The sequence below is a fragment of the Molossus molossus genome, unplaced genomic scaffold (genome assembly GCF_014108415.1).
Source record: "Molossus molossus isolate mMolMol1 unplaced genomic scaffold, mMolMol1.p scaffold_m16_p_8, whole genome shotgun sequence".
Lineage (NCBI taxonomy): Eukaryota > Metazoa > Chordata > Mammalia > Chiroptera > Molossidae > Molossus > Molossus molossus.
The window spans coordinates 18,378,929-18,392,053 of NW_023425402.1; the positions used below are offsets into that span (position 1 = coordinate 18,378,929).

Genomic DNA, 13,125 nt, shown 5'->3' on the forward strand with positions numbered 1-13,125 from the left:
TTAAAATAGCTTTGGGGGGAAAATAGCTACAGTCGGAAGGGCATTTATTTCAAAGCAGGTTGTTCCTGGTGTTAACATCTGGCAGCTTCAGATGGATCCTTGTTTCAGGTAGGAGGCCTTCCCTTGACCTTTAGGGCATCGTTTCTCTTGCAGTTCCCGTTAGTATGTGTTTGTTTAATGCTTACGAGTTTAAGGTATTTCAGTATTTACTTGCCTAGTTTAGCTGTGTTTCACTTTAGGACTGGTTGGTGAAATGTATTCTGACATTTTCTCCTAACATAGTCTTAGTTTCAATATTTTTTTTCTTTCTAGCTTGCTACATATTTTCTCATGTAATTATGATTTGGGTTCAGGAAAGGAAACTTGTACTTTGTACCCTATCTACTCCTAGCTCTGAGACGTCTAGCCTTAAGATTATGGGGACTATTTGATTCTTGGGTTTAAAGATAAAGCTTGTTCCTGGCCAGTTTGGCTCAGTGTTTAAAGCATTGGTCTGAGCACTGAAGGCTTGTGGGTTTGATTCCACGTCAAGGGCATGTACCTGGGTTGTAGTTGTGATGCCTGGCCCTGGTCAGGATGCATGCAGCAGGCAACCAATTGATGTGTCCCTCTTACACAGATATTCTCTCTTTCTCTTCTCTGTCTCTCTCTCCCCCCCCCTCCCTCCCTCCCTTCTCCCTTTCTCCTCTTCACCTCTCCCTTCCTCTCTCTCTCAAAAGAAAACAACACAAAATAGCAATGGAAATAATATCCTCAAGTGAGTCTTAACAACAACAAAAAAAGATTATTAAACAAAGTAAAACTGCAAAAACAAATATGTGCTTTTCCCATTAAAGCTACTGTTTTAAAGTGCCATCTTATCTCTGGCTCAGGAGTCTTCTATCTTGCTTTGGAAGGTCTTTCAGGACAACTTGGTTCTCTGGTCAGGTGACAGTAGCAAAGGTGAATATGTGGGCAAAACATTAGCAGTGGCATTTAGAAGGAGATGCCCAGACCTACCAGTTGCAGGTCGTGGTGGGTGAATAGGAGAAACAGCTGTGGAGCAGGGATTCACATCTGTGTTTTGGGTGTGGATCCTCCGGAAGGGTGAAGACTTGGTGGCATATTTTTAGCTCATTTTGTCTTTCCTGGATAATCTTGAGGCTTCATGTGACAGGTAGAGTGTTTAGCTGCTAGAAAAACTGAATGAGATTCTACTTCTAGCTCTTTAACAAAACCTGAAAAGAACCCTTATGCGCATATTGCTGCATTGGTCTCAGAGCTGTTTGGGGGACAATTTTTGTTGTTGTTGTTAATCCTTGCCCAAGGATATTTTTTCATTGATTTTTATAGAGAGTGGAAGGGAGAGGAGGGCGAGAGAGAGAGAGAGAAACATCAGTGTGAGAGAGAGAGAGACATCCATTGGTTGCCTCCTGCACAACCCTGACCTGAGCAGGGGATGGAACCTGCAACCCAGGTACATGCCCTTGACCGGACCCTTCAGTCCTCAAGTTAATGCTCTGACCTCAGAGCCATACCATCAGGGGCATGGGGACACTTTTTGATCCCACCTGGCAACACCTCCTTGCTCTAAAGTGAACACCTGCCCCCTTTCCTCGCTTCTGACACGCAGCGTGCTTCCCATTAATTGTAACACTTGATGACTTTCGTGAGTCAGTGTTGGAAAACATCCTCTAAAGAGGTTTCTCATTTGACTGTCAACTTTTCCTTCTGGGCTACTTAGTAAGTTCATTTTTTTCTTTTGTATGATATCCAGCATTTCCTATTGGACCTCATTTTGTTATTTACATTTTGAATTTGTTCTTCTTTCTGATCCAAGCCAGCATTCACTGTATCCAGACACTCCTGTGACACCCCGCATTCTGTCTAGGCTCTGCCTTCTGCATCCATGCAGCTGGTACCAACTCCAGGTTAGCTGGTGGGTGCGCACACGGCTCCCTTGCTCCCGAGAGACAGGACGCTGTCATGCACTTCCATCTCCCTCCTTGTGACAACCTCCCTCCTTGTTCCTGCAGAGACTCTACCTACAGACGGACTCGGTGGCTTGCCTTTTCCATTACATTAGAAGATGAGCCTGACTTTCCTTCTAAGATTAGCTGCTTCGTCTTCTGCAGCCCAAGCTTGTGGCAAAGGGGAATCTTGTGATCCTAAAGCTCGGTGAAGGGATCACTCCAGTTCCTGGCTAAAGGGTATTTCTTTGTCACGTAATAGTGACTGTCCTTCTCTAAGGCACAGTTTTCCATTTGTTTCTGTTCCAGTGCCAACGTGGCTTCATTCCCTCCTGTTGGAACATAACTGTCTCTTGCTGGATGATGCGCCTGCCTCTGAAAGCAGATGCCATTCCGCGTCTCGCCCCGTTCTTTTCATTTTCTTCTCAGTAGTTGCTCTAAAGTGACAGCCTTGTCATTGCAATATTTTTCGGTTCTTTTTTTCTTTCATCAAAGAAAGTCTCATATTGGTCTCCTGTAGTGCCTGACTTTCTGTTTCCTTTTCCCATGAAATTTCTACTAATTTTTCATTTTCCTCTTTGAGTTTCCACATGCCAACTTCAAAATTCAGTAGTCTCGGTCAGGTTGGTTACTGCCTGCCTCAGAAGTTCATTTTCAGTCACTTTATTGGTGAAATTTTCACTCCAAGACAGGAATTCATCCTTTTTTGCTTTGATGAGAGCTCTTTTTCCTTAAGTAGGTTTTGTAAAACATCTGTTTTCTCCATCAGTGGCTTCATTTCTGAATCAGTTTGCTCACGTTGTTTTCTGTCTGGTTCGGAGGTGGCAGCCCTGGGACCAGACACTCTGGTGACCTTTCTCCAGGGTTCTAACTGTTGCTTCTTTCCCTACATTGATTTTCTCAGCCCTTGAAGCCCCTCTGGGAGGAACTGAGAAGATCACTGAGTTCAGCAGGTTTCACTGCCTTCAGAGAGACTGCGCTCTGTGGTCGCTGACCCGGTGGGGGGCTGTGGTGAAGTCACCTCCACCGGACCTGAGAGAGCCTGGCTGGCTTTGCAGAACTGCCCTGTGCTGAGCTGAATTCCTGCCGCTGCTTCTCCGTGTTTTGAGACTTCTCCGTTGTCAGTGAGACTGTTTTCCTGGTTTAAGCTGCTCCAGCCCATTGTTCTAGTTTCAGCATCAGACAGTGCTCATTGGACTGCCAGTGCTTCTCCACGATGTCCTCTGGGGAAGAACTTTTTCTATTTTACCTTACTGTTTTGCTTTGTAACATCAGGCTTCATTCCATATTCCTCACTTATTTATTTTTTTTCTTTTCCTCATTTTTCTGGTCTTGTTCCCTTCTTAAAACATTTCTTATTTTGTACAGAATCTAATTTTCTTTTTGAGGATTTTATTCTGACTTGAAGTCCATTGGTCTTCTTGGTGGACAGTTTTTTTTTTTCTTCTGTTTTTAGAATTTGAATAGATTTTTGCATATCATGAATTTTAGAGGCATTAGTTTCTCTGATTCCCGAGCCACCCTGTTTTAAAGATGTTCAAGTTCAATTTTTTTCTTCATATTTATTTTATCTTGATACCTATGCCTTATTTCTTCTACTTGTTTGTGTACATTCTGCAATATTGCTATTTTAAGTTGATTGTCATCAGTGTACTTGTTTTGCTTCTGTTTAAGTTTCTTGGTGGTATATTGATGTTTGTAGAATTCATGGTAATCATAGCTGTTTGCTGTGGAAGTCTTAACAGAAAGTCTCGAAAGGCTAACTTTGGCCTCAAGTGTTATAACTTTATTTAACAGTTTATTTTCTATTTCCACGTCACCTCCATTGCAAGCTGAAGCGTGAGGGCTGATGTCATCGCCCAGTGAAGGAGCTGCAGGTACCAGGCCAGCGCCAGGGTTTCCTGACCCAGTGGCTGCTGCAGCTTCTGCAGTCACTCTTCAGCTCCGTCTGTCTTCCTTCCGCAGTCTGACTTCCTTCCAGGTCTTCGTGGTGTAGCTGATGTCAGGAAGCAGCAGTGTGCTGGAAGCTCTGATGGTCACACCTCTGTTCTAGATCATTGGAGTTTCAAGTCTCTCATTCTCTGCTCTTGAAATTGCCTGTGTGGCTTCTGCCTCCTTCCTCTTAGAGTCCGGTGTCTCTTCCTCTTTTTTGGTTTCTTCATCAGCACCTCCTGTGTGAAGTTAGAGGTGTGTCCTGTGAAGGAGGCCACACTGCCCCCAACTGGCCCCAGGGAGCGGCCTTAGCCAGAGCCCAGGCCACCGAACCAGGAGGCCGTCACTGGGGGTCAGAGGACCGACCTGGTCCGTTCTGCCAAAAGCGTCCAGAGTGGTTGGACAACCCTGCCAACTCTTAGGAATTGCATCTTGGGTGGGGCTAAGGGTCAAATTGCTGTGATCCATTTCTAGGCAATGCCTGAGTAGTGGAAGGGTCCTTCCGTGTGGGGGCACCTAGGAGCTGATAGATCTGGCTTGGGCCTGGCAAGAAGGGCTCCTCTGTCCCCTCTGTCTTGATGACTGTTTCCAAGTCACAAACCTCTGCTGCCACCGTGGCCACTCTGAAGTTGAGCCTCAAACACTGTTCCCTGCACGCAGGTCAACAGAAAACACACATTGCCTTTGACCTTCTTGTCACACAGTTTATGTTGTTGTGCATCTTGTGATTTCCATGCCACCCCTTTTTTACATTTGAGGTTGAATTCACACAGTGACACACATTCATCTTAAGAGCACAAATGGGCATAATAGTGAACAGATATCCATGCCTGTGTATTACTGCTTACACTAGTAATCTTTTTTTTTTCTTTTTAATCCTCACCTGAGGACATTTTTCTATTTTTTGTTCAGATGTAGCAGGAGGGAGAGAAAGGAAGAGAGAGAGAGAGAGAGAGAAACATCGTCGTGAAAGGGACACATCGAGTGGCTGCCACCCGCATGACCCATGCAGGGCCAGGGACAAACTGCAACCAAGGTACATGCCCTTAGCGGGAACCAAACCCGGGTCTCTCTGGACCGCAGGCCGACGCTCTAACCGCTGAGCCAACCTGGCCAGGGCAACAGTATTTTCTTTATTCTAACCTAAAATAGTTGATCCCTTCCTTCTCTGTTGTAGCCCTCAATCGTGCAGTCACTGGGATCCAGAACTCAGAGTGTGGAGACGACAAAAACAGACCCTGAAGGTAAAACTAAAGGTAAGTGTTTCAATAACATTGTCATACTAGGAATGAAACATGTTCAAATATATTATTATTTGTTGAAGATATTTGTCAACACTGTACTACTTGATCAGATGATTAAATCCTATTAGATGTAGGCACCATGAGATCAAGGTTTTGTTTTTTATTTTTGTTGTTCATTGATTTTTAGATAGTGTGGATGGGAGGGAAGAGAGAGAAAAACATCGATGAGAGAGATGCATATTGACTGGCTGCCACCCATAGGACCCCAGCCAGGGCGGGAGATGGAACCTGCAACCCAGTTACGCATGCCCTTGACTGTGAATCGAACCTGCCACCCTTTGGTCCACAGTCCCATGCTCTAACTGCTGAGCCAAACCCGCCAGGGCAAGATCAAGGTTTTTAATATTTTTTGTTCATTGATGTTCCACCCCCACAGTTAGAACTGTGCCTAGAGCATGGCAGGAATGTAGTAAGTAATTAAGTGAATAACTGATGAAATTACTTAATTCAACATATAGTATTGGCTGAAATGATTAAATTTATTCTATTAGCTTCTAGTGTACTTTTTTTTTGGTACTACATAGATATTTAATAAGTATTTGTTGAAAGAATCAATATAAGCTACATTATTTACATTCTTTATTTTAGCTAAGGAATATTGTAGAACATTATTTGCCTATGAAGGTACTAATGAAGATGAACTTACTTTTAAAGAGGGAGAGATAATCCATTTGATAAGCAAGGTAAGATCTTTCTCTGTTTCTCACTGAATCATATTATGTAATTTATTCATAGAAACATTTCTCAGTATTCTCACGTTCCCCCTATCATGTGAACTCTAGAGAAGCTGGGACTTGGTCTTGTTTGTTTCTGTGTCCTGAGAACCTGGCACACAGTGAGAGTTTTTGTTTGTTTGTTTGTTTGTTTTTAAAGGAAACTTCTTTTGTCTGTCTTTGTTATAACAGATATATTGGAAATTATTTTTACCATCATGTTGTGTTTTTTCTTTAACCATAACCCATCTCTAGGTTTCTGTTCTTACTTTCTCTTTGACCTCATTTCATTTTTTTTATCTGATGTTTGTTGTGTATTGTTTTTAATATATTAAAAACAACAACAAGGAATAGTGAGGAAATGATTTAAATACCCCTCAACATATAAATGGTTATGAAAGTTTATATTGTGGAAAATAGTGTAGCTACTTAAAGGAATGAGGTAGTTTTATAGCTTGGATTAAACTGAGACAAAAGGAAAAATAAAACAGTATTATTGGGATGTGGGCAAAATTCTGTAAGTAGTATTTGTAATACAGCAAAATTGTAAATATTTTATTTGTGGTATAATCCTATGGAATAGTTTTTAAAATTTCCATTGTTTTAAATGAATGATCAGGTGATTCACTGTATGACATTTTGAATATCCATATAGTTTGGACAAATTTCTCATGGAAGGATAGCATTTGGAAGGCATTGAAGAATAGCTTGTTAATTTCTAAAGCAAGCGAATAATATGATCAATATTGAGTATGTAAACTGTTGAGAAGAATGTTTAGTAAGATACAGAATGTTTAGTAAGATACATCTCATGGTGAATAAAGTGAGTCTGAGGTTTGTCATTAGTCTTTTGCTTTTGTGCAATATGATGCCTTTTTCCCCCCTATGAAACAACTGATCTAATTGAGTTTGGAAATTCTTGTTCTTCTTCACCCTCCTTTCCCCCTTTATTTTCTTTTTCTTTTCTCCTCTCTGATAACTTTTTATCTTTGTAAATTAAATGTGAAATTACTCATTTAAAAAAAATTCAACCCAATTTTATAACTACTGCTAGAAATATGTGAGGAATATTTTCTTCTTCTTTTTTTTAATCCTCACCCAAGGACATTTTTTTGCATTTATCTTTAGACAGAGCAGGAGGGAGAGAGGGAGGAAGAGAGAGAGAGAAACATTGATGTGAGAGATACACCATCGAGTGGCCGCCACCCACACGACCCCAACCGGGGCTGGGGACAAACCGCAACCAAGGCACGTGCCCTCAGCAGGAACCGAACCCGGTACTCATCAGTCGGAGGGCCAACGCTCTAACTGCTGAGCCAGTCTGGCCAGGGAAAGGGGTATTTTCTATTAAGAGGACCTCATGATCTGTTTAGGTCTTTTTTTTTCTTGTAAAAATAATGGGGTTCAATAGTTTTCTATTCTCTAATATTTTTCCCTGTTTAAAGATAACCCCTATTTTAATTATTCTTCATATTGCATTTCAGGAGACTGGAGAAGCTGGCTGGTGGAAGGGTGAACTTAATGGAAAAGAAGGAGTATTTCCAGACAATTTTGCTGTTCAGATAAATGAACTGGATAAGGACTTTCCAGTGAGCTTTTATTTTTCAATGATGATAATAGTTTAAAGAACCTTTTGCCAATATGTTTTTTAAAACAGGATTTTTACCTTGTCACTGAAGAATTTTATGAGGGTATTTTAGATTAAAATCTTCAAGTAACTTACTTGAATTATAGTAAAAATAATACAATATTTTAGTTCACTGCTTTATTCCTGATTTTCTTTTCCCACTAATAATTTTGGAGAGTACTCTTTGACTCATTATTTTATTATAATTTAAAAAGTAGGGGAGGCAGAGATGGGTGCACATGGGCAAAGATGCGAAAGGGGGACACCTGCAATAATGTCAGCATTAACTTTTTTTTAATCCTCATTTGGGGACATTTTTTCACTTTTTGTTCAGATAGAGTGGGGGAGAGAGAGAGAGAAACATTGACGTGAAAGGGACACATCGAGTGGTTGCCACCCGCACAACCCAACCAGGGCTGAGGACAAACTGCAACTGAGTTACGTGCCCTTAGTGGGAACCGAACCTGGGTCTCTCTGGACCGCAGGCCGACGCTCTAACTGCTGGGCCAAACCGGCCAGCGCAGCATTAGTATTTTCAAGAAAATTTTTTTAGAAATCAGAAAAGAAACACACACATACACACACGCACGCACGCACGCACGGATGCATATCTTATAATATGGGAACAGATACCGTTAATAAATTATAAAAAATAAAATACTGTGTGCATTGGAGGGAAAAGCTGGCCATACTAGTTGGAAAAATTAGTACTTGCTTGGAAGAAATCATATTTTTATTTAATTTTGTTGAGAACAAAGCATTGTAAATCTTACTGTTACTCTGTCAGTGCATTTTTGGGAGGATAAGAGGTAGTCTTTGCCTCATTAAAGGATTTAATATATCTTACATCTCATGGTGAATAAAGTGAGTCTGAGGTTTGTCATTAGTCTTTTGCTTTTGTGCAATCTGATGCCTTTCCCCCCTCTATGAAACAACTGATCTAATTGAGTTTTAAAAATATGTGGGGTAGTCCGGCCAGTGTGACTCAGTGGTTGAGCGTCGACCCATGCACCAAGAGGTTGCCAGTTCGATTCCCAGTCAGGACACATGCCCAGGCTGTGGGCCCAGTCCCCAGTGTGGGGCATGCAGGAGGCAGCCAGTCGATGTTTTCTCTCCTCAGTGTTTCTATCTCTCGCTCCCTCTTCCTTCCTCTCTCTCTAAAATCAATGAAGAAAAAAAAATCTGTGGGGTAAAGGGAATTAGAGAACAGACACACAGCAAGACAGTCTACCATATCCGATTTAGACCAATGCTGAAATCTGTAATCTTTACGGTCTTTCTTTTAGTAAATTACCAGAGGATACTCCGTGGAGACTCCCACTGTCTGAGGCCCTTTCTTTGCTGTACTTGATTCACTATTGATTCAGCCTTAAGAGGGCTTTATTTTTATACTTTTTGTTTTCTCTTTATTGATTTTAGAGAGGGAGAGAGTAAACATTGATTTGTTGTTCCACTAATTTATGCATATTGGTTGATTTGTGTGTGTGTCCTGACACGGGATTGAATTTGAAACCTTGGTGTATGGGGACAATGCTCTAAGCAACTGAGCAACCCAGCCAAGGCCTCTATTTTTCTTTTAATTTAATTTTTATTTATTTATTTTATTGGTATTAGAGCGAGAGAGGAAGGGAGAGGGAAAGAGAGATAGAAACATCGATGAGAGAGAACATTGATTGGCCACCTGCTACACGCACCCCACTGGGGATCAGGCCCACATCCTAGGCATGTGCCCTGACCGGGAATCAAACTGGAAACCTCTTGGTGCGTGGGTCATTGTTCAACCACGGAGCCACACTGTCCGGGTGCCTATATTGTTCTTAATGAACACATTTTTTGGTCTTTTATTAGATACTTATACACAGTTGATTATTAGTTATTTTTATTTGGAAAAACCAAATTCACATACTTATGTATATGTCTCAGGTTTTTTAACTCATTATGTCAAGTCTTAAAAAATGAGTCCTTATAAGTCTGAGAGAATTGGAATAAATTGAGGAAACACCTTTGCCTTTATGTGTTTGAGCGTTCTGAAGAGTCAAGAATAAAAACGGCATATACTTACTAGCTGCTCCTCTTAGCTTTTTTGAACAATCAACGTTTTACCCAGCCGGTGTGGCTCAGTGGTTGAGCGTCAACCCAGGCACCAAGAGGTCACCTGTTCGATTCCTGGTCAGGACACATGCCCAGGATGTAGGCCTAATCCGCAGTGGGGGGCATGTAGGAGGTGGCTAGTTGATGTTCTCTCTCATCGATGTTTCTGTCTCTCTCTCCCTCTCACTTTTTCTCTTTCTCTAATATCAATAAAGAAAAAAAAATACATATTTTTTAAAATAAATAAATAAAGTTTCCTTCTTTCTCTTCTACCCCTCCTCACCCAAGAGGGAATTGGTGCATAGGAATCTTAAACTATGTGAGGCGGGACAAAATGTTTTTGCTCATACAAAATTTTGAAATATTTGAACTTTGATCAAGGAGTTACTGAAATAGAGTAAGTTTTTATCAGTCACCTTTTGTGGAGTTTTTGGATTATATTTTATAATTTTTAGCAGGTAGAGGTTGAGGATGGATGTTCATATAATTTTGATTTTTAATGATTAGAATTTGTTTGAACTATGTTTAATATGTAAGTGTTGAACTGTTTTCACCATTATTATTTTAATAGAAACCAAAGAAACCACCACCACCTCCTGCTAAGGGTCCAGGTATGTAAGAAAACCATTATTCACTTTGCTGTTTTCATATCTTTTTTTTTTTTTATGTTCTTATTGATTTTTTAGGGGAGAGAGAGATAGAAACATCGATATGCGAGAGATAACATCAGTTGGCTGCCTCCTGCACGTCCCCTACTGGGGATGGAGCCCGCAACCCTGGGCATGTCCCTGATCGGCAATCGAACTGGGACCTCTCAGTCCATGGGACGATGCTCAATCCACTGAGCCACACTGGCTGGGCTGCTGTTTTCATATCTTTAAGTTTTAAAATGGTGAAATTGGTCTTACATACACCATTTATTTTTATTAGTAAAAAAAAAAAAAAAAGTATGTGTTGTATACCAATTCTTAGAAATATAAAAAATTGAGTGTTCACATGAACATATCTGTTAGTTTTTTTCAAAGTAGAAGGTGTATAAAATAGGAATGTTGCAAATAATTTGTTTGCTTTAGTTTTATGTCATTTTGTGTTAAGAGAATTGACTAAGTTAAAATCTACTGAGAAATCTTCATCGCAAATAAATACTGATTATTAATGTACTCTTCCTTAAGAAAGTGCTAGGGATTAAACAAACTGGAAGAGTTTTCCAGAGTTAAAGTTTTATAATCTGGTTCTTTGTCTCTTTCTGTGAATTCCAAAGCCTCCAATTTCTGATGTTTATAAATACAGTATAATTTTTTTTTCTTGAAAGATTTGCTCTTTTTAGAATAATGAAAGTCCTTTCCTGCTGAATAGTTTTACCATTGTATTTGCTGACCTAATCCCAGAGCATTGAAAGCACAAGTTAAAAATAATTTTTATGTAAGATAGTGTTGAAGGCCTTTTAGACACTAGTTAAATTGGTCTTACTAAGTTAGTTAAAATTATGTAAAATAAAACACTTAATTCCACAGTTGTAGTAGCAGCATTTCAAGTCTCAACAGCCAGTCTTCAACATCACAACAATAGAATGTTTCCATCATTATAGTTAGTTCTACTGCACAGTGGTGGTGCAGAGGACGTGAATACCTTCATTTGACTTTAAAAAGGGATCTGAGATTACAGAGTTAATTTACTTCAGCTAACAGTGGCAGGTTTAACATCAAATTGAGCCTAATGATTCTGTTACATTGTTCTTTCTGTTAAACCATGTTTTGATCTGATGTTATTTTTAAATTAACCTTTTCTTTTTAGTAGTATAATTGTTTCTGTGCTCTAAAACAAATTTTTTAAAAAGTATGAGCCTTGTTTTTTTCCTTAGCCCCAAAGCCTGACCTGATATCTGCAGAGAAAAAGTATTTTCCTGCAAAGCCCGAAGAAAGAGGTATGGCTAACTTTTTCATTTTTAGCAAAATAACTCTTTCTTTTGTTGTCATTCCAAAGAAAACTCTCTCTCCATACTAAGTCATTTACACTAATAGAAAATAGTCTGTCGAGATCCATAGGAAGTTAAGATTTTGCTCATACTGATACCAGTTTACATTCATTAAAATGTTAAACTATTTTTTTAGTAAAGGATGTAGTATTTATTCGTAGTTATTTCAAAAAGTATATAAGAAAACTAAACTTTTAACATTTATACTTTTATTATTTTTATAGTGTCCGGTCCTAGTTGGAATAATTTTTTTTTCCCTCAATCTTCTTACCCAGGGACATTTTTCTATTTATCCTCAGATAGAGTAAGCAGAAGGGAGAGGGAGGAGGATGAGGAGGAGAGAGAGAGAGAAACATTGATGTGAAGGGGCACATCAACTGGTTGCCTCCCGCATGATCCTGACCAGGGCTGGGGACAAACCACAACCAAGGTATGTGCCCTTGACAGGAATCAAACCCACAACTCATTGGTCCGCAGGCCGACGTTCTAACCACTGAGCAATACCGGCCAGGGCTAGAATAATTTTTAAAAACTTTCTTGGGGAAAAGTGTGTTCTTATTTAAAACATGGAAGTGATTTATTATGTATTATTCAATTTATTCTTTTTTTTTTTTTTATCCTCACCAGAGGACATTTTTCCATTTTTTTTTTGTTGTTGTTGTTCAGGTAGAGTAGGAGGGAGAGAGAGGAACAGAGAGAGAGAGAGAAACATCGATGTGAAGGGACACATCGAGTGGCTGCCACCCGCACAACCGACCAGGGCCGGGGACAAACTGCAACTGAGGTACGCGCCCTTAGCGGGAACCGAACCCGGGTCTCTCAGGACCGCAGGCCGACGCTCTAACCGCTGAGCCAAACCGGCCAGGGCTCAATTTATTCTTTACTTGTCATGTAAACTTGAAAAGTTATTCAAGATACCATATATATTTTATTTAAAAACATTATTTCATTGCTTATTTTGTGTAGTTACTATTAATTTGGAGAATATACCTTCTTTGTGCAGAAAGCTCTGGAATGGTAATATCTAGTAGATGAGATTACATGTAAAAACTTGAATACTGTTTCAGAATGGTTTTGTTTCTACTGCCTGTCTTTGTGTCTTACCTAAAGTGGGACTGACCTCTCCTAACTGATTTCTCCTCTAGTTCCTTGTCTGCCTTATATTTCACATCTTTGCTTAATTCATTTTTTTAATAGACAGTTTTTTTAGAACCGTTTTATTTTATTTTTTAAATTCTTTGAGAGAGAAACATCAATTTGTTGTTCCACTTATTTATGATTCATTGGTTGATTATTGTATGTGCCCTGACTGGGGATTGAACCCAAAATCTTGGTGTATTGGGACAGCACTCTAACCAACTGAACTGCCCAGCCAGGACTAGAACAGATTTAGAGTCAAGCAGAATTGAACGGAAGGTACCAAGTTCCCATATACTCCCTACCTGCACACATTCAAACTTCCCCACTTCAGCATCCTGCACCAGGGTGTACATTTGTTACAACCAGTGTACCTCCATTGATACATCGTTACCAC

General features: G+C 40.0%; 1 protein-coding gene across 7 annotated transcripts in view; it reads left to right on the forward strand.

Moving 5' to 3' along the window:
• Positions 1 to 13,125, forward strand: part of LOC118621223 (CD2 associated protein) — a 160,142-nt gene that overhangs the window by 75,683 nt on the left and 71,334 nt on the right. For all 7 annotated transcript variants that reach the window (XM_036248569.1, XM_036248573.1, XM_036248574.1 and 4 more), the window contains 5 exons: positions 5,059 to 5,137; positions 5,774 to 5,868; positions 7,383 to 7,487; positions 10,188 to 10,227; positions 11,478 to 11,540. In XM_036248569.1, the coding sequence (XP_036104462.1) occupies positions 5,059 to 5,137; positions 5,774 to 5,868; positions 7,383 to 7,487; positions 10,188 to 10,227; positions 11,478 to 11,540 (382 nt within the window). The remainder of the gene's footprint in view (positions 1 to 5,058; positions 5,138 to 5,773; positions 5,869 to 7,382; positions 7,488 to 10,187; positions 10,228 to 11,477; positions 11,541 to 13,125) is intronic.